This window comes from Sprattus sprattus (genome assembly GCF_963457725.1).
Source record: "Sprattus sprattus genome assembly, chromosome: 11".
NCBI classification, from domain to species: Eukaryota; Metazoa; Chordata; class Actinopteri; order Clupeiformes; family Clupeidae; genus Sprattus; species Sprattus sprattus.
The window spans coordinates 5,042,516-5,068,728 of NC_137909.1; the positions used below are offsets into that span (position 1 = coordinate 5,042,516).

The 26,213-nt window shown below is 39.7% G+C and overlaps 1 protein-coding gene across 2 annotated transcripts in view; it reads right to left on the reverse strand.

The window, feature by feature from the left end:
- The window catches only part of nedd4l (NEDD4 like E3 ubiquitin protein ligase), an 86,622-nt gene that overhangs the window by 51,807 nt on the left and 8,602 nt on the right, over positions 1-26,213 (reverse strand). For both annotated transcript variants that reach the window (XM_080847718.1, XM_080847727.1), the window contains exon 2: positions 13,395-13,468. In XM_080847718.1, coding sequence (XP_080703844.1) covers positions 13,395-13,468 — 74 coding nt within the window. The remainder of the gene's footprint in view (positions 1-13,394; positions 13,469-26,213) is intronic.

The window sequence follows — 26,213 nt, forward strand, 5'->3', positions numbered from 1 at the left end:
TCCAGCTCGGGATCTGGTGGGAAAAGCGGTATTTTGTTCCTGTTTTTTTTTTTACAACGGCAACAAGACAGTTTTCCTTCTTGGGATAACGTTTACGCACATTTTTGGATATATTCGAAAGACAATGGAGGAGGCAGGCCGACACTGCGGCCTGGCGAGACTCTGGTTCACGTTTGGACTTGATCACGGATCATTCTTTTTGTTGTATAAATAATCACACACTAATAACAACGAACAAGTATATGTACTGTATGATTGCTGTGTATGTGTGTCTTATGTTTCTTTAGCCTATTGGTGTTAAATACAGATCTCCTGATTTTATGAAACAGCGAAATGTGACGAGTTTCTGTTCGATGAAAATACAGTTTGTTATACACGCACACAGGAAACATGCTAGGTTGGTGACAGAGGGAGCAATTGATATGTGGTGCAGGCAAACCGTCATTTCCCTCTATGTTGGGTTGTTTCATGTCAATATTTCTTCCGGGCGCAATGTTACTAAAGCAACTTAAGACCGGATATAAGGAGTAATGAAAGCCTGGTCCAGAGCACTCAGGATATCAGGTTGAAGGTTCAACTACCAACAGGACAATGCGCCTCATTCTGGAACATTTCATATCTTCTTACAGACTTCGAAAGACCAACCTAAGAAAAGATCTACGCCAGATTCATGAACGCCTGAAAATGTGTTCTTAAATCGCCAAAGTGTCCGTAGCTGTGAACTGATTCTTAAATTGAACGTGCGTTATTGTGCACCTGAATTGACATAACTTACTCAGTACTTAGTCGAGGCACCTTTGGCAGCCTTTCACCACAAACAACCCAATTAGATACCTTTAGAATTACCTATAATTGCCATGTTGAAGGCCAAGTATAAAAATGGTACATCCAGCCAGGATGCCAATCTCCAAATGCTGCCAGAAGGAAATAACCTGAGGCCCTGCTCCTGATAAAGAGGAAGCAACCCTGGTCACTCCAGATCTCTACTATTTTATGTTCTCTCTCTCACACGCGTGCACGTGCACACGCACACGCACACAGTTAAAATGGTATTTAGGGAGATTTATTTTTGTATCGTCTGTCAAACATTCCCAGGAATTACCAACTGAAAGTGTAATTATAATCTGTTGAAATGGAGCATAATCAGTTTAATCCTTATGTCTACCAAACTGTTAGCTCTTGCTCTAGAGCAACAGATAGCCCATTAAATGCCACTTCCTGTCAAAGAAAGTGTCCAATTTAGCTTCAGGTGCCACAGACAGCCATGCCAGTTGCTTGCCAGGATGTTGCCACAGCAACTGGCCATTTGTCGAGAAGCTGAACAGAAGCGTTTGGTTTATTTTGCCATGAGACAATGAGTATGAGGAGTGAAGGGACAAAGTGGACAATGAGGTACTTATTGGGAGAACATAATCCCTGATCCAATCTGGCTCTCTAAGAGTAATCACTAGTAAGAGCTCCACACTTCCTGCAGTATACTAGCCTGGATACCAGCCTGAACTCCGCCCACAAAATCTTTGGTCTGGGAGATTCAGTCTGGACTTGAGCTAGTTGGGAGAGATTCAAGTTTTCGAAAAAGTCGAAAAAGCAATCTAAACCAATCAAATTGTAAGGGCGGGCTTTATACGTTGATGGACAGATGATCAACCAACGCTTGAGTTGAATTAACCGGTAGATTCGAACTCCGACCAAGATGGCCACGTCTAGGGAGCTTAGTGGGGAACATTTTATGTGTTAAGCTATCTACACGACTTTTTAATGTCTACATTGACTCGGTTAGTTGTGTATGTGCAACACGAATGCTGCAGAGTATTGTTTGTCTTAACTAAAGCTCTCTAGACCATATGTTAGGTCATTGCTAACGCGTACACCAAAAACCCATTGAAACACACTGTAGCTAGCTAGCCTTGATGCTTATTAAGTAACGTGAGCAGGCATATCTCAACAGATATTGACAGCGCATTTATTTTGAAAGAGGAACAGAGAAACGCGATCAAGGCATTTGTCGATTGAAAAGATGTTTTTGCCGTCCTTCCAACGGGATCAGGTAAAAGTTTAATCTATTAGATGGTAATACTAAGTTGCTCTGATTGGTTCTAGGTATCCAATTCAGCGAAGAGGCATTTTCTTTCCTGGTTCGTTGAAACACGCCCCCTTAATCACAGCCAAATGGTTCGGTCTCAGACTCATATTCTGACTAGAATTATGAGTATGACATCGTCAGGCTAGCAGTATACACCAAATCATTTAATCTTTTGAGAAAACCATTGACATTGTTAGTGGTGATCAGGGAGTTTAAAAAAAAGTATATTTTATATAAAAAGTAGTCACTTCCTTTTTGTAATTGTAAATGTACACACACACACACACACACACACACACACACACACACACACACACACACACACACACACACACACACACAAACACATACACACATTTTCAAGGACCACCTTCAAACATTTTTCCCCAGGATAGGAGGAATCAATGGTAAATTGACAAAAACTGTTTTACATGAGCCTAGTAGTTTAACAGTTAACCTGGAACAACCAGCAGTATTTAGAGTTGACACTCTTGCCAGTTCTACTGTTTAATATTCGTTTTGTGTCGCATACATACTATGACTAGTCACTGTGTCGCACACTTCCGCACGTGTATCTGTAAAAGACTAGATTTAGCAGATACAGGCAAAAAAGCAGATCATTGTTTTCTTCATAAGTCTTCAACAGGGGGTCCGTGGAGGTACTGCAGGGGGGTCGCGAAATCTTTGGTTGATAAGATTTTTTTTTATACAGCCGCGGAAAAAATTAAGAGACCACTTCAAAATTATCAGTTTCTCTGGTTTTACTATTTATTGGTATGTGTTAAAGTAAAATGTACATTTTAGTTTTATTATATAACCTACTGGCAACATTCCTACCAAATGTCAAATAAAAATATTGTCATTTAGATCATTTATTTGCAGAAAAATGACAATTGGTCAAAATAGCAAAAAAGATGCAGTGTCTTCAGATCTCGAATAATGCAAAGAAAACAAGCTCATATTCATTTTTAAACTACACAATACTAATGCTTTAACTTAGGAAGAGTTCAGAAATCAATATTTGGTGGAATAACCTTGATTTAAAATCACAACTTTCATGTGTCTTGGCATGCTCTCCACCAGTCTTTCACATTGCCCTTGGGTGACTTTATGCTACTCCTGGCGCCAGAATTCAAGCAGCTCGGCTTCTTTTCATGGCTTGTGACCATCCATCCTCCTCTTGATCACATTTCAGAGTTTTTTTTATGGGATTCAGGTCTCGAAATTGGGCTGGCCATGACAGGGTCCTGATCTGGTGATACTCCATCCACACCTTTACTTGCCTGGCTGTGTGGCATGGAGCATTGCCCTGCTGGAAAAAACACTTCTCAGAGTTGGGGAACATTGTCAGAGCAAAAGGAAGCAAGTTTTTCTTCCGGGACAACGTTGTACTTTGCCTGGCTGAGGTTTGTAAAAGACCATAAGGATTGAACCAAAGCCGACTGGAGGGTCTCCTAGTTCGTCTTCTCTGATGAGTCCAATTTTCAGCTTTGCCCAACACATGGTCGCCTGATGGTTAGACGGAGACCTGGAGAGGCCTACAAGCCACAGAGTCTTGCACCTACTGTGAAATTGGACTCATCAGAGAAGACGAACTAGGAGACCCTCCAGTCGGCTTTGGTTCAATCCTTATGGTCTTTTACAAACCTCAGCCAGGCAAAGTACAACGTTGTCCCGGAAGAAAAACTTGCTTCCTTTTGCTCTGACAATGTTCCCCAACTCTGAGAAGTGTTTTTTCCAGCAGGGCAATGCTCCATGCCACACAGCAAGGCCAGTAAAGGTGTGGATGGAGTATCACCAGATCAGGACCCTGTCATGGCCAGCCCAATTTCGAGACCTGAATCCCAAAAAAAAAACTCTGAAATGTGATCAAGAGGAAGATGGATGGTCACAAGCCATGAAAAGAAGCCGAGCTGCTTGAATTCTTGCGCCATGAGTAGCATAAAGTCACCCAACGGCAATGTGAAAGACTGGTGGAGAGCATGCCAAGACACATGAAAGTTGTGATTTTAAATCAAGGTTATTCCACCAAATATTGATTTCTGAACTCTTCCTAAGTTAAAGCATTAGTATTGTGTAGTTTAAAAATGAATATGAGCTTGTTTTCTTTGCATTATTCGAGATCTGAAGACACTGCATCATTTTTGCTATTTTGACCAATTGTCATTTTTCTGCAAATAAATGATCTAAATGACAATATTTTTATTTGAAATTTGGTAGGAATGTTGCCAGTAGGTTATATAATAAAACTAAAATGTACATTTTACTTTAACACATACCAATAAATGGTAAAACCAGAGAAACTGATAATTTTGAAGTGGTCTCTTAATTTTTTCCGCGGCTGTATATATTCCATTCAACCCATTTTTTTCCCCACAAATTGAAATGTCTTCCGAATCAGAATTGTATTTATTCCATTTAAATTCACATTAACATAAATCCAACATATTGTAGCGAACGTATAAATTGATTGAGAAGATTTTATCTTTCAGTCCAATGCACACATTCAGCTACCCACAGGAGCGCTCTCAAGCTGGGCACCGGTTCACTCACAGCACCTTTCATGCAAATACGACAGCACAGGCACACAGGCACAGCTAATCAGATTGCGTTTATGCTCAAGTCTAAAGAGCGCGAAGATCAAAAATAAAAGATGGCGGACCAAACTCCGTAGCTGGTCTTGTTTGTACCTATAAGTTGTTAGTTTGACATTTTTTTGCTTAGAACGTCTCTGTTGTCAACACAACCTCATGCGCCAGACTCCTCCTCCATCATCCGTTGGATCATGTCAGTCAGGAGTTATTGAAAAGAAGCTACATCTCATAAATGTGGGAGGATGTGTGCCATCGACAGATGCTTGAGGATTCACTATCCATTCTTTATCTATGATGAAATAAAAACATATGTGAATTATTTTAATAAGTTGTCATTAATTGTTAGCTCAGAGTTGTATGCAAGATGTAGGTTTATAAATGGCAGTGGTACAGCCACCCTGTACCTTTCATGTTGTTAAATGTTGAATTAAATTCAATGTTAAAAAATGATTAGTTAAATTCATTGTTCAAAAATTTTAGGTTAAATTCAATGTTAAAAAATAAAAATGTTAATGAATATATTAACCTTTGTATTATTTGAATAGTTTAGTATTTAATGCACAATAACAGGGTAGCTATGTTTATATGGCACTGGGCCCAGTATATTATAAACAAAATGTTATGCAATTTATATAGTAGGGGGCAATGTTCCCTCAATTTTTTTTCAGCACTGAGCAAATATTTTTTATTCTAAGCGCACATTTCAGCACTGTGAGCAGTTCGTAAACCACGCGACCTGCCGAAAATGAACACGAGCCAGCGTTAGCAATAGGTTTTCAAAGAGATGACAGCAAATGCATCAATATGTCTATAAGGTTGATATTTATTCAATATCCTTTATAATGGCTGGACTTTGGAACATTTTATTGATGGTGTTTTATCAGTCAGTTTAGTTGAACTTAAAGGATCTTTGGTTGAAAATAAATAAGGTTTAGGGAGGTTATGACTGGTTCACTGGTTATGAATGATAATGATACATATATATATTTATATATATATATATATACAAAATAAAAGTATCCAAGGTGTTTAGTCATTTCTCAGAAGGTACAACATTTAAGTGGAACTTCATTTAAAGAAAAATGCTAATGCAGTGCTTTACAAGAAATGTAGTTATTATGGTGTAATTTTTCATAAAGGTAGCCTTTATAAATAATTTAATAACTGGAGTGGTTTGTAACAAACTAGGCTACAAAACAAGTCATTTGAATTTCATTGAGGGACAAAGGCCTATCTGGCTGTGTGGCTCGTCTTGTCTGCAGGCCTATGGAAGACATCTTTCTGACTTGATATGTCAAAATGTTGTTGCAGTAATCAAGATCACTTTGATCTATAAGACCTAATAGGTCTAATTGAAAATATTGGAAATGTCTTCCTCAAATCTTCTCTCGCCTCACGATTTTGTCTTATATTTATTAGACTGAAACCGCGTTCACAGTCAGCGCTAGATGCTTGGAATGTGCCACAAATGTCAAGAAGTTGTAGCCTACCAGATCTGGAAAAAGCTCACTTTTCAGCGACCAAGGTTAAACAATAACCTAACCAAGGTTACAATATCAGAAAATGACTTTATCCTACCTCAGTTTGGACTATTTCATCTATCCACTCATGTTTAAACGTTAGGCAGACCTTTTTCTGCGGCACCTGCTCTACCTTTCTTTTCGCCATGGTAGCCTATAGGCTAACTGCTGGAGCAGAGCCCGCCAAGAGAGCTAAAGGATACTTTGTATGTAAACATTCTAACGCACATCCGGCTTGGTTGTCAGACATGTCAGTATTTTGAATGTTTATTACCTAGCCTACATCCCCTTTGATGCTCAGATTTTTAACCCCTAAAAAAAAATCGTTTGTGCGGTCTGAAAAATGTGCGTGGTCTGAAAAATCTAATGCGCGGCCACTTCGACTGGCCTGCGCGGCTGCGCGCGCGCAGCTTAGAGGGAACATTGGTAGGGGGTCCCTGCTCATCTCGCCATCAGTTTGGGGGTCCCTGGCCTGAAAAACGTTGAAGACCCCTGGTTTACATGATTACTGTTTATATCATTTAATGTAAAGGAGTCATGGCTCCTACTATTGCCACTACACATTAGCCACATCATGTGAACAAAGGGACACACCTTGTCAATTTTCACCCAATGTGCAACTACCTAAAGAGCAGCCATGTGCTGAGGTAACTATGGCGAGATAGGAATGCATAATGTGTGCGTGTGTGTGTGTGTGTGCGTGTGCGTGTGCGTGTGCGTGTGCGTGTGCGTGTGCGTGTGCGTGTGTGTCTGGAAGTGGGTTGAGTTCTGGGCATTGCTGTGCCTTACTGCCTTAGCTCGTGGCCTTTGGATCGACTATTTTTGGGTAGCGTAGTGCTTTATTGTGCATTCAATTTTTCAACACAAACATTTTGGAGAAGAACATTAAATATAGCTGCAAGCAGCGATGGCGGTTTCCTCCTCCAAACATTGCGAACCAGGAAAAAATATATTTTTGTTACAATTTGTCACTGTATAGAAAAATCCATGCTGCAGACTTGCCAATGGGATATTAAATTTCAAATCCAACATTTACAATGCTTTTGCCTTGAAGTTTAGACTGAGTGGAGGTTGTGTGTGTGCGCTTACTCTGTGTGTCTGTGAGAATGTATGTGTGACACCAAGCTGTGTGTCTGTGAGAATGTGTGTGCGTAAAACCAAGACTGCGCGTGTGTTAAGGGAAGACTGCGTGTGTGCGATTTAGGAGCAGCGCGGATGAGGAGACAGAGAGACATTCTATAGAGAACCACCCTAGCAAGTAGTCAAGCATGCATGTTTGAAATATTCACCAAAAATCTACTTTTCATCTTACAATCAACTTTTTTTCAGATTTGTGTACTAAACATTCTCAAGTGTCTTCATATGAACTTGTGATTGAATCAGAGTTTCACTTTTTGACCTGCAGATGTGTAAAGCATTATTTTAGCGTTAACTAACAATGTATCCAATTTGCTTTATATCAATCATTTTTCAAGATATGAAGTTGGCTTTGCACATGGGAACATGTTGTAGTGTCTTCCAAGTGACATACCAGTTTGGTGTTGATATCTCAAAGATTAGCTGAGATATGACTTCACTTCCTGTTTGACCGCTTTTCTGCTGAATTTGAGTGGCTGTACCGGACAAACCATATGGTAACTTTTTGTGAAATTTGGCACAATCATTAAGGACAGTCCCTTCTTTATTCATACAAAGTTTCATGTCTCTCATTATACCACTCTAGCGCCACCAACGGGTCAAAGTTGGCAACCTTTGAACCGTATGACCGATTGAGGTACCATTGGATTCCCTGGATCAAGACGAATTAAACACACCCTGTGGCGTAAATTTCACTCAAATATTTGCTGACATATGACTTCACTTCCTGTTTGGCCGCTTTTCTGCTGAATTTGAGTGGCTGTACCTGACAAACAGTTGTGAGGATCAAAATTCTGTCGATAACTTTTGTGAGGCTAGGTCTGAAGATCATCTCTGGTGATTTTGAAGAAGATTTACCAAAAATTGTAGGAGGCTTTCAAAGGTTTTTGATAAAACCGTAAATAGCGGAAAATCTATATAACCGGAAATTGACACCATGGGGTGGATTTAATTCGTCTTGATCCAGGGAATCCAATGGTACCTCATTTTTTTTAAATCGGTCATACGGTTTAAAAGTTGCGTGTGTTACAAAAGTCCAACTTTGACCCGTTGGTGGCGCTAGAGTGGTCTATTGAGAGCCATGAAAATTGGTGTGAATGAAGAAGGGACTGTCCTTAATGAGTGTGCCAAATTTCACAAAAAGTTACCATATGGTTCTATGGACTGCCATTGACTCCCATGGCAGGAGAATAATAATACCTACGATAACAATAGGTTACCTCCTACCGGAGGAAACCTAATAAAGAACTCAAATGTTGGTTGACTGGATAAGGGTGAGTTGAAGGTGTGGTTCTTGGAGAGGTTTTCAGAGATTTTGAGAGGGAAGCACACCCAAGAAGCAGTAAGCAGGATCATTTCAGAAAAGCAAGAAAATCCACTGGCTTTCTCTAACATCAATACAATACAAGTCATTGCATCCATTTAATGAAATGTGTGACTACTATCTTATCATCCTGTCTGGTAATCGCCCCCAAGTCCAAACACAATTTTCAAAGCCAGAAAGAACATCCAATACGAATACACCTTTCAAAAATCAAATTCAACCTTGTTCCTCTGTTGGTCCCAAACAGTGTAGGTGGCATAAATGATTGCCAATCTAGAAGATTGCAATGTTTATGAAAACAAAGTGAATGGCCTATTCATTTGTTTTAATCAAGAAGCATAGGCCTTCTTATGTACTGTACGTGTACGTATATTTACAGCCGTGGAAAAAATTAAGAGACCACTTCAACATTATCAGTTTTTCTGCTTTTACTATTTATTTGTAAGGTTTGAGCAGGGCTTGACACTAACTTTTTGGCTTAGGAGCACTGTGCCCCTAACCCAGAAAAATTGGGAGCACCAGCAAATATCTAGGCGCACCACTATAAAAAGTTGGCCAAACCAAGTAATACTACTATTGATCAATGTTAAAAACCTGGAATAACATGTTTGGACAGATTATAAAAGGAAAGGCATGACCTTGCTTAGGCCTACATTGATAGGTGGAAAAGAATTGCATGGTATTTTAGGTGATTTAGATCAGGGATTCCCAACCTTTTCGACTTTTCGTATTTGTAACACGTCAGGGCCCAACAGACACTCCGCTTATTTTAGTTTATCTATAATCCATTAGGCTAATTTAATCTATAATCCATTAATTCTAATTAATAAGCGAACATCCGCACCTGCTACAGGTGGAAGCCTAGAAATTAATAAAAGAAAATCTAACTCTAGATATTGCATCAAAATTGTATTGTGCACCAAAAAACAACATAAAATCAAATACAGAACTTAGTTGCAGTAGGCCTAGGCCTATTTGTGCACAGCAAACAAGTAGGGAAATAACACCAGAATATACCCAAAAGATAGCATGCACTCAAATCAAGTGATAAAACATGCAAACAAGACCACTCAGCTAGGCCTAATTAAAATAGGTGATGCTTCAGACATGCAAACAAATAGGTTCAAATAATGTTCAATACAATGATTCAAATAATTGGAAAAATTATTTAAATCTGTGGCTGCAATCTATTATCAACATAAATAGCACTTCCTGGGCAGTAGTTCGAATTGGTAGCTCTTCACAGAAAGGCATGTCCTCTTGGAGAATAACACTCCAATAATAACGCACAAAAAACAGCACAAATGCAGCTTTACTGAAGTCCGTCGACTCGTCTAACTTGTTTTAAAAAGGAGCGGGCTGCCTTTCATCTGTACGTGATTGCTGGATGTCGCGTCTCCAAATGTCGATTCAGATTTGAGCGCCTCAGACAGCTTTAAAACGCACTCAACACACTGCGCTTGGGCTCAATCTCCATTCACAAAACCAAATATAATTGAATCAGGGTTGTATTTACGCTGAATATTAGTTGTTTAGGTAGTAGTTCTTTCGCTTAAGAAACTTCTCAATTTCTCCGCTAATATCGCCACAGACTGGTCTAGTTATTTTCCTAGGGAAGTCGTGGAGTGTGGGTTGGCGACCATCTAACCTGGGACTGCTTTATGTCGGGTGCTTTGCATTAAGGTGATCACTTAAAGACGAGCTGCTTCTGTGCTAGCTAAATTTAGCTTTCAAATGCTCCATACAACTTTAGTTTGGTCGATTGTTCCGTCATTTTGCCTCTTAAGTAGAAACTTTCCACTCAGCTCTCCCCATCTTCCACTACCACTTCGTTATCTCCTGCTAAATGACTGCAGGCAACGTTTCGTGTCGTGGAAAGTAAGTAAACAAAGTTGCGTTACCTGCGTTAAAATATTGTATCGCATTAAGCCCGTCTACAATAATATAATAGATTAACGCATTAACGTTGATTAACGTTAACCGGTGCGGTTGAGTCGTTCCACTGCGAGGGCCAGCCCGACGTGCACGAATACACCTGTACAAATGCACATTAAATTTCCACTCAAAATGCTGTCAAAGGTTTGATTATCGATTTCCAACGTAGCCTCCATTGGTGAAAATAATGGTATGTAGGTTTGTATAATAAACATGAATAGTAATATAGATAAACTTGACTTTCATAATTCGTGTGTTCCATTTCTGACCTCTGGTTTGTTCTAGATTCTATTGATATAGATTTCAGTAGTTTGCATGAGGTAAACCTTGATAATCTTTGAACCATACATGATAGCACCATGGAGCTTGGACTATTGTCAATATATTAGCCTATCTATTTTAATTTAAAGTGGAAGCAAAATGATAGCCTCCATTATTTATGAAATGTAAAAAAAAAAAAAAACATTGATGTCTGCTGATAGGTAAACACAGACTGCGCGCAGGGGGGGAACACCGAAGAGCCATTTTGACCCAGGAAAAACCCTGATCCCTAGTGCTTATATTTATGTTAGGTTATCATTATGGCTCGGTCTGGGAATCATGACTATAAATGTTAAACATAATTGTTAATGACAGAAATTTTCTCCTATTTATTATTTTATAATTATTTAAATCAGAGGATGTCTGTAGAAACACGCAATCAACAACGATGTATCTTCCTTGGCTGAAGTACCTAGCATAGCATTGGCCGTTCAAATGAATGAGAGTTGTTAATCTGTCATTCTCTCCAGGTCTTGGCGTTAATACTGAGAATACAGCCTGATTGGTTTATGCTATGCGGGCTTTGGCCAATGACAGGCTGTCATTGTTCTGACTGAGATCAAATGCAACAGGCCAGCGAGTGATTTGTGTTTTTTTACACCCGTAATATATATATATATACATATTATTATTTGTTTTCGCTTTCTCTCGCTCTACACACACACACACACAAACATATATTCTTAATACGCATCAGTTTAAAAGCAAATAGGCAAGAATATTTTCAACAGACATAGCCTACAGTTTAGTTATCTAATTAAAACAGCCCTACACTGTAATTCCGGCACAGTGCCAGAGAACTTTAATCCATGTTTTATTGGTGGTTATTACTATGATAACTTCCTCTTCTTCAGCCCAGGGTTGCTGCCAGACACCTTATCTCCCAGGCTGTGCAGTAATACATTTGTCTGAATGAATGTATGTGTAACAGGAAAGCTATAAAATAACTGAACATAAACAACCCACAGGGAAATCTAAATCAATAACAATACAATATTTTTTACCATATGTATGTGATTTTGGTTTGGAGGCTTTGGTTCATTGTAAGTGAATGCAGTTATAATTTAAAAGGATGGTTTTTGTGTGAGCTGAATGCATCCTGTTAAGGAGAATGAGATCAAAGAAGCTCATTCTCAAACAATCTTCCCCCCAAGGGGAGAAGCATGTTTGCGCACAGCGCGCAGCAATTTTTTGGGGTGCCCATTTGAAATAAATCTTCATTATCAATGATAAATATTGTATAATGGGCTGAAATGGAAGGCACCCAATGCATTCACTTTAATTATGTCAAATTAAGATTCACTAGCATTAATAACTGATTATAAACAACAACATTCTATAGGTAGTGACTAATATTATTGTTTCGAAATACTAGAGAGATAATGCAAAGAATAGAGAGATGTCGATGATTATTTCTTGTATTTCGAATTTGCTCGTTCACACTAACAAAATAGCTGGCTAGCTTGCTAGCTTAGAGTTAACATAGCCCACTACATTACAATATTCCATTTCATTTACCTCAAGTAAACCTACATTTGAGCAGGTAACAATTGTTAACATCTACAGATAACAGTACAGCTACATTCTGTAACTACCTGTACTTACAATTTCACTCCTTGCACTGTTTACTTTGAGCTAAACTCCATGGCTATAATCCTGGCTGTCTTGAAGAGACGTTACTACTAGGCAGAAACAAATACATTGTAACGCTGGTTGCACATGTTATGCAGACGTAGACCACTATGATTGACTGTCACACGCACACATTGTTCAAATCATACGCTGGACGCTTTATTAGTATTTCTACATGGGTTTAGTTAATGATCAGGCTATAATAAGACCACATCGGCTATGTAATCGCTGACAACCGGGACGATTTCATAGTGGTGGGTGTAAACCGGGACATATTAGCGTCCCGGCAGGATTTTGTCGGGACGCGGGACACGCAACTCAAAATCGGGACGGTCCCGGTAAAACCCTAAACAAGAAGGCACACGATGCAGCAAATACACAGTTACTTATCTCTGCACTAAACTGGATTTATTTACAGCCTCAGCCCTTGTGCAAAGGGCCTGACTAGGGTCACACAGACCTCATGGCACAGCTCTGGCCTTAGACCTAGCTTTCCCTCCCGTGCTCACCTGCTGCTTACCCAGTAAGTCAATATTAAATCTTGATCCCTCTTTAGTTTTTACAGAAATCATTTTCAGAGATTACTAAAGGGGTAAAGTTTGCCATTGTTGTCTGAATCACAAATGATAGTTGAGCTGATTGGGACAAGGTCCCTGTACAGAAAAAAAAACAGAGTATCTGTTTTGGGGGTTAAAGTCTAACAGGTGAGCGTGGCTTCACATGTGGTGTTATATAAAAGCTCTTGACGCTGTTCCAAAGAATTGCTGAGCGTTTTACTCGGCTTAAACACAACCTGCTTTACCCCCCTTCATGTAGTCATGGCACGGCTCCACCCCTTTCAGACTCACCTTGCTCCAATGATGTCCTTCTTGGCCAGATCAATGCCAGCGATGACCTTGACACGGAGAACACGAGATTCATTCTGCAGTAGAAGAAGCGAATGATAAGAAACCAGAAACCTGAGCATGTCAACAACAACCAACGAATAAAGCCTGACTTGCCTAGCAATGTTACTGACTAACTGTGTGGGTCTAATTCTACTTCTAACTGGGGTAACCGAAAGACCATCACTCACAAGAGATGATTTAAAAAAAACTATGCATACCTTAATTCAAAGAGATCTTTGTATTATTGAGCCCAGGGTTTTAAAGGAAATAACGTTTTGTGCACAAACCGCAACCCAAGGCACTGACCAAGCCTGACAGTAACCGGACTCCAACATGCAAGTTTAACCGAAACCAGGCAAAAATAAATTACTTTAATCAAATAAAAAGTCTTTGAAAACAAAACATTACTGTTTTTCACACTTTACCTACTGTGTAATGCAGTCTATAAGCCACACACACACACACACACACACAACTATGTTACATTTGAACTCCTCCCCCATAATACTGCAAAAAGTTGCTATCAAACAAGATATAAGCTCATTATAGCCTTTGCTAGGAACGGTGTCAGTGTAAGATGTAGCATAGCAACAACAACAAAAATGTGTTACAAAGATGGACAACAACATAGAGAAAAAACAAACATTTAATATTATTGTGATTAGGGATGCACCGATCCGATATTTGTATCGGTACCGATATTGAAGACATTTCTAGATCGGGTATCGGTGACAATGGGCAATTATTTTTTTTAATGTTTATGTATATAGTTGAATCCTATTCCTACTACCTTGATGCTTTGATAATTCAATTTCCCTCACGGGATTAATAAAAGTTTATCTATCTATCTATCTGGCTGATCTATTCAGTGTAATTCTATGCTGTGTGCTGTGAGTGACGTCATACACAAGCAACACGCCGTGCGGAGCTTAGAGTGTTTACAAAATGGAGCGAGCGAAAGGATCTGCTATCTGGAGCTATTTATTATTTATTTAGTTTTACATTGTATTTTGAATCCCTAATTGCACTGACTGAACCAGTCACACTATATTTATATCATTAAGATTGTTTTACTGGTTCAAAATGATTAAATAAAAAAGTAATTCAGTACATTTATATATGTTTATTTATTTATTTTTTAAATAGAAAGAAATGTTAAAGTCAAGTCTCATGATCCCAGTCTTTTCCCCCCAATGAAACTTACAGTTTGTTACCATCAATTCGCGCTGTTATTTTTTTATATCGATATCGGATCGGTATCGGCCGATACTAAACCTCAGATATCGGTATCGGTGCATCCCTAATTGTGACCCACCCAGAGTTATCCTTTTAATTTAAATAACAATTCTTTTTTCCCCCCAATGTCACTGAAGCGGTAGAATTAACTTGAACAAAATTTAAAGGTGCAGGCAAAGTGCAAAATGTTAAGGTGCAGGCTTTAGACATTGGCTTTTGACATTGGCCTATTAAATTCAGACATTTATTAGGTCACGGACCCTTTCAAGCATTCACTGCAGGTACAGATGGGAGCTCTAGGGTGGCCTATCTGCTTGGTTCCCAAGGAACATGGAAGAAACCAGGCTATGCCAGCTTCCCCACGTGAAGATAACAATCAGTCAGTACAACTACAGCTGAAAAACAAGTCAACCCCTCACCTGATAGTGCACCATAAACATATCCTTATCTAGACCCCAACCCTCAGGCCTCTTCTTGTTTAGCCTAACCCATATAGCTAGGTACAAAGACTAGACCTATATTTAGTATCATTAGGGAAAAGGGCCACTGACTTTCCTGTGATCGGTTTGAAATGATGACAATTTGCAGTCATACTTTGTGTAGGCCTCCAACATCAGCAAGATTAATTTTTTACATGCATGTCGTTTTCATTCTTTTATTGACCGATTTTTAATGCTTTAAGGAAAAATGCTACTTTTTCGGTTCATTGTATATTTCTGGGGGTCTTCATTGATACCCATAAGGCTATTTGATTGTGTGCCATGTAGTTTATTTAACATGTGGCTGGTTTCTTATCATACTATATTTAGTATGGTTACTGGTCAGAATTAGCCTGACGATGTCACACTCATAATTCTAGTCAGAATGTATGTCTGATACTGCTCCATTGGGCTGTGATTGTGGGGCGTGTTTCAACCGTAGACCATTGGGGCCAGCTGATACATTAAACTTTTACCGGATCCCGTACGAAGGACGGCAAAAACATTGTTTTGATCGACAAATGCCTTGATCGCGTTTCTCTGTTCCTCTTTCAAAATGAATGCCCTGTCAATGTTTTCTAGACAGACTCCAATCTCCACATTTCAGCTCTCCAGTGGCAGCCATGTTGAAAACGCTTCAAATCAAGCGCTTTTTGGTGACGTGTTTGATTATGTTACGGTTGATCATCTGTCCATCATCGTATAAAGCCCGCCCTGACAATTTGATTAGCTGTCTAGTTTTTGGTCGGGCATAATTTCTCCCCAACGGAGCGATGCCAAACCGAACTGCCAGACCTCAAATGTTATTGACGGGGCTAAGTTCGGTCTGGCATCCAGGCTAGGACAGAATAGTTACACATCGGATTTCTTTGGGAAAGGCTGTGTGAAAACTTGCAAAAGTAAAAGTTCAATAGCTCATATTATAGGTTGTCAGTCACCACAACAGGAAGGGCAGACACAACAAACAACACAATACAATTAAGTGTAAATAAGCTGATAGCTTTGATCTTACTCCTCTCACATTTTGAGAGAAAGGGAGGGGCAAGAACACTTCTATGGATTTAAAGTAAAACGCAAATGCAAGATAATCTCAGTCATGGACTTTTATGGGTTAAACGGTCTCTTTTGCCTTTCCCCAAAAAGCATATCCACATATCAACTTCTGTGAAATGTGTGGAAGTTAAATGCGTAGGGCCAATAGTTTTCCGCGAAAACGGAAAACGGACGGAATATGCGGAATGGACCATCTGAAACCAGGGTGTCTGCAGGTTTTAACAACCTTTTTTAGACCATCATGGGTTCAATTTAAGACCTTCACGGAGTATCAAAAAAAGAAATATCAAAGCCAGACTGCGGTCAATTGACATTTATTGTCAATGAAACAAACATATATACATCCATTATTTTACATGCTTCTAAGCTGTGCACTTTTGGTGGCAATTTCATCCTCCAGAACCTTAAGCTGGGAGAGTTTGTATTTAGCAGCCCTCCTCAGAGCATTGGATTTTGAGAGGAGCTCTGCCATTTTGCTGCCAGCCTTGCCCTCTGCTTGCTCTGCCAACTGAGCCCAATTGACCCTTCGGTGACCACTCCCCAAAACGGTAACTGATCAATCATAGCATAGCAACGGTGACTAAGCTCGGGACCTCGGTCAAGCGAGCCATTTTGATGAATGGAAGTCAATGAGAGAAACGTCTGCTCGAGAAGAGAAAATGAAACGTTGTGCTTATGGAGTGTGTAATTCTGACAGTCGATATCCAAAAAGGCTGGAGGGAGGGGTAACATTTTATCCCTTCCCGAAACCCAAGACCCAGAGAGAGAAATGCCTGCTGTGGATCAAACAATGTAGACGACCCCCCCCCCCATCAGCTGAATGACAGCAACGTAAACAGAAGCACCTACTTTGTTCCAAGAAGCTATGTCGCTAAAATCTGCCCACTGCATCGAAAAAGTGAGAAAACCCTTGCTTAAAATACGATTCAGTTTTACCACCTTACATGTTTGCGTAGCGGCGACTGTGTAGATAATAGAACAAATAAACATAGCTGGAATTAACCTGTTAGCCTTAGCATTTGTCTGTCTACAAACACGGCATGTAATGTCGTGGTTGTAGCCTATATAAGCATATTGCAGACCCTTTTGCCTGCTTCGATCTGAGATCTTGCTGTTTTTCCAAAAAATGCTTATGATTTCTTTGGGTAGAGCTGAAATTGACACGGTTGAAAACATGTTGCCACCCCATTCATACCAATGCTGAGAACCTGGGAAACGTGAATGCTTGACTGATATACCAAACGTTGCTAAGGGGGGCGGAGTTTGCGGAAGGGTAAATTGATCGCAAATGCTGGACGCAGCACTAGAACTAGTACTACCGGTAGATGTATTATTTCTGCTAGCTGCAGAACAAAACTGGGCTATACCATGCGAATTTCGCACCGCATTTGCCAAGTCCTGGTGTTTACTTGACTTTGTGTGCGATTCCAGTGCCTTAATGCCCAGGGTCCCGAGTTTTAGAGTTCTTTTGCAGAGAATGCAGTAAGCCTCACTGTCGACGGGAACGCGTTTCAACCAGTCCGAAAATTCCAGTCGCGAGAGCCAGTTATCATTGAGTTTGCATTTCCCCATCTTCTTCTGCCATTTAGTCGTCTTCTACTTCATAACTTCCCACCTTGCTCGCACACAGGGAATCAAAATACTTGCTACTGCAAGTGACGAGAGTTTTCTTATTACGTTCCACTAACAGCAACATGTCATGTAGAAATACACGGACCATAACTGCGGCCATTACAGGAAAAGAAAAAACAGAACGGCGTGGAAAAGGACGTAAAAAAATATATTTTTGCATTGAAACGTAGGTCTTAAATTACTCAAAACTAAATTTTAGACATACAGTGCAAAAAAAAAATCGCTATATTTTAGACTTTTTTAGGCCTTAAATGGAAAATGTGTAATTTTAGACTTTTTAAGACCCCGCGGACACCCTGTGAAACGGAATGGACCATTGAAAACGGAATTGCAACTTTTCAAACGGAAACATAATTTTGTGCATCAAAATCGCCCAAAACCCCCTGTATTTTACCCTGTAAGACTGAATTTCTTACAAATAAACACAACAACGATCGCAACAATGAACAAACATTAATTAAAACACAAAAGCAGTCAGAAAATGTCACGTCTGCGCTGAACTCTGCTCCGGCCACGCCCCCCTTTTCAACGGTTGTCACGTTCATTTGCTCATCTTCCCAATCGCATTAAAAACCAAAAATGTTAAGTCTTCTGTTCTGTTGATGGCTGGCAAACAACAATCTAAGAAGGGCACGTATTATTCACTGAGTTACCAAAGCAGTCTTCTTTATGGGGACTAATTAGCACTGCACTAAATTACATTAACATGAGTTATTGCTACAAAATAAGAATTACACAACTAATATTACTAGATATAATAGTGGACATTATTCTAGGCAACATGGATCTCATTCAAATCTCATCCAGTCGAAATCTTAACAGGATTGAACCCATCTTTATTACAGCGTATCAACATAAGAACAGAACATAGCTAAATCTTCGCTTAGCATGCTAATCACTACTAATAGCACTAGCAGGTAGCCCAAAATTTGGCATTTAATTAGGGTGACAAAAAACTGTCAGGAGGCTAAAATGTCCCGGTTTACACCAACCACTATGAAATTGTCCCGTTGTCAGCGATTACATAGGCGATGTGGTCTTATTATAGCATGATCATTAACTAAACCCATGTAGAAATACTAATAAAGCGTCCAGCGTATGATTTGAACAATGTGTGTGTCAGTCAATCGTAGTGGTCTGCGTCTGCATAACCTGTGCAACCAGCGTTACAATGTATTTGTTTCTGCCTAACGTCTCTTCAATTACAGCCAGGATTATAGCCATGGAGTTTAGCTCAAAGTAAATGGTACAAGGAGTGAAATTGTAAGTACAGGTAGTTACAGAATGTGGCTGTATCTGTTATCTGTAGTTGTTAACGATTGTTACCTGCTCAAATGTAGGTTTACTTGAGGTAAATGAAAGGGAATAGTGTAATGTAGTGGGCTATGTTAACACTAAGCTACCAAGCTAGCTAGCTATTTTGTTAGTGTGAACGAGCAAATTCGAAATACAATAAATAACTAGCGACATCTCTCTATTCTTTGCATTAATATATCTCTCTAGTATTTTGAAACAATAATATCAGTCCCTATCTACCTATAGAATGCTGTTGTTTATAATCAGTTAATGCTAGATTTATTTCCAATGGGCACCCCAAAAAATTGCCGCGCGCTGTGCGCGCAAACATGCCTCTCCCCTTGGGGATAAGCCCCCCATATCTTTCATACCTAGAAACGCTCCTGTTGTTGCCAAAATCTATGTTCTTGGCACAATGTTCAGGATAAAAAGCGTGTGCTTGCACAAGCATTATGGGCACGCGCAAAGTGTCCCGGTTTTAGGTCCGGCAAATCTGGTCACCCTATATTTAATACACGATCTATCACAGAAGCAACTTCATGAAAACCCTTACTTTCATTAGGTATACACATAATGCCTCACATACAGGTCGAACAATGATGATATAAGCATTGGAAAATGTATAAGGCACAGTACGGTCAACTACTTGGCAACAAACTGAACTCGTCACTGTCTTAACTAAGGGAGCTGCAGGCACGCAGACAATGTTGCTAGGCAACATCACTATCATTCACGTGCGGAAAGGCATTTTACGGCTGTTTTTTTTTTTTAAAGCGGAAAACACGGAATCACTAAAAACGTGACACAGAATTTGCTTTTTTTTGACGCGGAAAACTATTGGCCCTAAATGCGCAACAAATATAATCAAACATTACAACTGTAAACAACTATATGTGCCGGTATCATAACTTGAATATCTTCCTTGGTATGATTAAGTGTCAGATTGTCAGTAAGTGGCAGACAGTTCTACAACTCAACACAGACTAGAAATTATGTCCTGTTTTCCTGTTTGTACCTCAGTAAATAAACACTGTGAAGAAAAGCAAGCAAGCCTAAGACCACATTTACTCTCCGTTTTTAAAAATAATGTCGTACACACAATATCGTTTTCAAAAAAGTTTCTGTTTATATGAACCCGCATAAATACGCCCCGAGCACCATCATAACTATGCCAAACCTGTAGGCAGCAGTGTAACGAGAAAGATAAAGCCATGCAAACCAATCAGAATTCGCAAAATCAACAACAACCACGAATAACAGGATCGACTTCCTTTTCCTTTCCAGAGTAAATATGGCGCGAGGTTCGTTTGTGTGGACAGACAGTGAAGTGGAGCTGCTGCTTCGAGTAGCTTTAGATTATAAAGCAAATAAATTACTCGAAAATGTGGATTGGGAAACATGCCAAACGAAATATAGGGACATGTCGGCATTGTTCTTAGAACAATACCCGTCCGAGACCTCAGAGGAGTATCCTCATGACAAGGACGAAATCACTCGGGCGCACCTGACAACAAAATTGAAGGCAGTCAGAGGAAAGTACCGGAATGCAGTAGACACTGGACGTAGGACACGGTAGGACACGGTAGAGTGGTACTTCTTTACTTCGACATATGTGAGCAAGTTTGGGGTGGTTCCCCTGCCACTACAACCATCCAGTCCGGCATCGAAACAAACAAACTGGAATCTTCCGTTGCACCTTCCCCCACCCCATCTACTGTGTCTTCGTCTGAAGTCGCGGAGGTAGAGTCCGAAGCAGAGGTCGATGTTGATGGCAGTGTTGCCCCCACCCCCACAGTGAAGGAGAGGAGAGCCCTGCTTCAGGTATGTAGGCTATTTATTGCCATCTATTTATTTTTGGTTTTATTTCAAGGAACTTGTGTGTGTGTATGCAATTTATTTTAAAGACTTCCATATATAGTTATATCAAATACGTTTCTATATTCCTATACAAAGTCTGTTGTGATTCGTGATTTTTAGTCTTAAGGACTTTGGGCGTAGATTTATTATGGTGAGGGAAATGAAGGCAATCATTTATTGTGGTGATATCAAATGAGAGTATTTGGATAGGTTGACTTCTGCAAATTAGTTACAAACTATTATAGTTATAATGAATATATTTTAGTTTGGTCTACTTTGTAAAGGCTAAACTGAATGGACACTGGCATGAGTGGCTGAAGAGGAAGCTGCCAGCTGAGACCCAGTGGCTGAATGCCATGGAAGAGGACAAAAGTGTCAAGAGGAAACTGATTGAAATTATCGAGACCTCAGAGAAGCAGTCCTCTGATAATTTCAGTAAAATTACAAATACTCTTGATAGGCTGACAACATCAATTGCTGATGGGTTTAGTCTCCTGCGACAAGTTTTGCACACACCGCCACATTACAATATGCAGTTTGATGGAAGAGGTCCTTATGGACAGATATATGCACACACGCCAACACTACAATCATATTTTCCAAATTCAGCCCCAGTTCAGCACTCAGTCCCACCCAACTCATCAGCTGACAATAGAGCACAGAATGCAGGGCCACTCAGCACCATCAACACATCAGATTTAACACACACACCTGTCGAGGGCATGGGGCAGTTTTCATTTACTCAAGCCCTCAAGGAAGCTTAGTGAATTTAGGCTACCTCTTGAAATACATTTTGTGTGTTATACCATACTGGCAAGTATCAATTACTTGTATTACCTTAGCAGTTCCAATATTTTTTACCTCTTCAAATACATTTTGTGTGTTATACCACACTGGCAAGTATCAATTACTTGTATTACCTTAGCAGTTCCAATATTTTTGTTTACAAAGTTTACAAATGGATACTATACAAACTATGTGCAGCACTTTTGTCAATTAAGTTGGTCCTCTTGAAGTCTTAAGTTTACTTGAAGTAGCTTTTATTTATTGTTTGAAAATGTGCACTACAGAGGCAGCTTATTTGCACTACTACCTCAGATTTTCTGGCAATATGACAATCAGGTATTTTGTTTTTGTGTCTCGTCAGTTGTCAGATTTCTTCAAAAGTAAAATGTCTGAAAACTGAAGATGTGTGTCTGTGATTAATCAATATGTGTCAAACCAAACCAGATCAACCTATTTCAGAAAGCTTTCACACAGGACCATTAAGAATTTTTCATTCTTTATGTGGATAATGGTATTCTACCAAACATGCAAACAGTAACACTTGACAATAGATTCCATTCAAGTGGCTTTATAACAATGTACAATGTAAATGTAAAAACAGAAAACAACAAAATATTTGCTTGAACAAACGTGTTATACATTTAAATGCTGTGATGAACATAGTCAAAAAAAATTGAACAATAACAATGAGCTCTTAAAGGGTTGTATTTGTATCAGACAGTTTTGTCTGACATAAAGAGTGTAACATGTTTACTAAACGCTGAGTATGACACACTGGAAAGAGGTTTGTTCTTTTAAGGATCTAGGAATTGAGTTAGGATTCTCCTGACCCTCTTCCCTTCTGCTGTCATGGAGTCACCTCTGACAGCTGGTTGTGTGTCTGGCTGGTTGTCCCGGTCATACTGAATTGCCTCAACTATACTGTTGTCTAGGGCTGGGGGTAAACGATTATTTTCAAAACGATTAATCTGGCGATTATTTTATCGAATAGTCGACTAATCTAACGACTAATTGGACGATTAGTCTAACGATTATTTTTCTGTTGCTCGATTAAAACCATAATGTATCTCAAATAAATACCCCAAAAAATCTTAATAATATACTTTAATGAGCACCGTTTTGCACAGCAAAAGTCCAACAATGCATTTCATGTTTATCTAGAGTTCACAGTAAAAATGTTTGGTACTCAAATGAGCCCTATCACATTTGGATGTGGTGCTCATTAATTTAAATGTTTTCAGTGCTTATAAAAACATTCATTCATTGATGAGCACTGCGCACCACCTTATGTGCAGCCCTGTCCTGGACATTGCTTGGCTGCATTAGTTGACATTGGCGATCTAACGTGGTGGTGAATCATGATTCATACTACAAGCTGGCCAACGTTAGTCTAATGTTATGTGTTTGACTCGTAAATGACCACAGCATGAGTTAGCTCTCTGTGCCGTTTGTTGGTGCTTGGTTGGCGTGTTCTGCAGCCGTAAGTTAACGTTTACCAAACTGACACAGCTGTCTAGCCGCTGCCGCTATAGTAGCTAGCTAACGTAACTACTAGCAACCAAGCACGAACAAACTGCACGGAGAGCTAAGAAGATAGTTAGCTAGCACCACCTAAGTGCGCAGAGCTCAAGCTACACAACACACTGAACAAACGTTAAATACGAGACAATAGGGTGCGTTTGAGAATGGAGATAGAAACGCACCCCATTGTCTCTCGTGAAGGGGACAATAAGTAACGTCGGTTACATTAATTTAACGTTTGTTCAGTGTGTTGTGTAGCTTGAGCTCTGCGCACTTCGGTGGTGCTAGCAAACTATAGCTCTCCGTGCAGTTCGTGCTTGGTTGCTAGTAGTTAACGTTAGCTAGCTACTAGTGTGTCAGTTTAGTTAACGTTAACTTACGGCTGCAGAACACGGCAACTAAGCATGAACAAACGGCACAGAGAGCTAAGTCATGGTGTTGGTCAGCTTATAGTATGTATCATGATTCACTACGTTAGATCGCCAATATCAACTAATGGCGCCAAGCAATTCCCTGGGTTTCTGCTCTCTCAGTCCTTGCGCAATGTTTGTTTCTGTTTGGGTCAACCACGTGTATGTGGCGAAGCGTCGACGTAAAAATATGGCGTCGACGTAATTTTGAAATCGACGCGTCGACATCATCGACGCATCGCTACAGCACTACTGTTGTCGTCTAGTCTGTCTTTAGAAGCCTCACAGTAATTGTGCAGCACAAAACATGCATAAATTACGAAGAGCAAATCATTCAGATTAATGTCCATAGCCCTTCTCAGTGCTCCAAACCGGGCTTTAAGTCTCCCAAACGCACACTCCATCACCATCTGTGCTCGGCACAAAGATATTTATATACAGTGGTGGCCAAAATTATTAGAACACCTGACAGATCTGAGAATAATTACCTTTTTTTTGCCTCCGAAACATGATTTAATTTCATAATGTTCATGAAACATGCAGATGGCTGTTCTGAGCACAACAAATATCAGATGAAGTGAGTCCTACTTTTTTTTATCCACTTTTAACTTTAATATGTGGTACGCCCACCTTTTGCAGCAATTACAGCAGCACATCTCTCTGGCATAGAGTCATATATTTCTTGAGAACTTCAACACAAATGTTATCCCATGCCTTCTGCAACTCAAGCCAAAGGCTTTCCTTGGAATTTACAATAGATCTCTCGAGTTTATTTTCCCACTTGCCCCGAATTTGCTTGCTGGGTTTGAAGTCCGGACTTTGAGAGGGCCGGTCCATCATTTTCAGTGTTCCAGCAGATTCCTTGTCGCCAGTAGATCCGGCAATAGTTAAAATAATGTTTAGGGTCATTGTCCTCTTGGAAAATAAATCCAGGCTCAATAAGATGTCTCCAATAAGGAAATCCGTGCCTCACCAGAATGTTGTGGTATACTTTTGTATCCATGATGCCATCAATTTAGCCAAAGTCACCTGTTCCTGAGGCTTAAATTGCACCCCACACTATAATACTACCCCCTCCTTGTTTAACTGTTGGCAAGAGACACTCATTTTTATATCCCTCCCCCTCACTTCGTGGAACATACACGCTTTGCTTGTTGCCAAACTATTCAGACCTGGAATCATCAGTACACAACACTTAAACCAATCTTTCTTTGTCCATTTCTTGTGTTCTTTTGCAAATTTCAGGCGTTACACTCAATTGTTCTCTTTCAGTAATATTTCTTTGCTGCTATTCTGCCAAAAAGTCCTTCTTCTCCCAGTGTCCGACGGACAGTTCTTGAAGACACTGTTGCACCATTACTCATTGTGATGTTGATCTCGTCACACAGTTCTTGTAAAGTCTTTCTTCGGTCCTGAAGACTGAGAATTTTGAGATGCTTCACTTGTGTGTCTGAGAGTTTCTTTTTGAAACCTCTCCCCTTTCGGTTCTGGTGCCATGGTAGTCTAAAGTGTACTTTACAGTGCTTGGACTGCATCTCAAGTCCTTGGCTATGCGGCAGTAACTCCAGCCAGCATAAAAAAAAGCCTTCATTCAAACCCGTTGCTCATTTGTTAGCTCCTTCTTCACCTTAGCCATGTTCAAAGAGCATCATGTGCTTCAAGACTGCTTCTAGAGGCTTTGGATCTATACCATTTGGTGGTGAGGCCTCAGTGACAAAACCCTGATGTTACCAATCACTTAATGAGCAGGATAGGCCTTGTACATTCAAAAGAATCGTCGAGCTGTGTCCTAAGACTCTTGCAACACCATCCATTTAACCACAATAACACCTGACAATGATTACACAAGTAATTTGGCTTCTTCTGTGCAGGAACATGATTGTGTAAAATTGACAGTGAAATAGGCCTAGCTTCTTTTTGTACGGAAAATGACCTAAATCTCATTATGATGGCTCTATTCTATGGTTTATAGAGCATAATGATGACTTTGTAGATATTTCATAAGTTTTTTGGGGTATTTTAATGGCCAATTCAACAAAAACAACTGAAAACTCTTAAATATGTCTAGTGTTCTAATAATTTTGGCCACCACTGTATATTTATATATATTCTTATTTATTTTTCAAATTTTATACTTTCTGTCAAACTATAAATGTGGCCATTTTTGTTAATCCTGTGGTGTGATGGCTCTACTTTCACTTTATATAAATATACTTTTTAACCCTCAGGAGTCATCGCTCTAAACTGGTGGAACTATCACTAGGATAGTTCATGCTTGAAACTAACGGAGACCAACAGTAGTAGCCACATTTCTGCGTTTTTTTTTTTACGATGTTGCATTTTCTGCTTATACCGGATCAATTGCACAAAATCACAGAAAACAAGCCTTGAGGTTCCACTTCTTCTGACCTAGGCATGGCAATCATGTCACAGAAAAAACACACAATTTGTTGCAAGTGTTTCACAAACCTTCCTCAGCCGGCAGGCAACACTTGCAAGCTCATATCCAT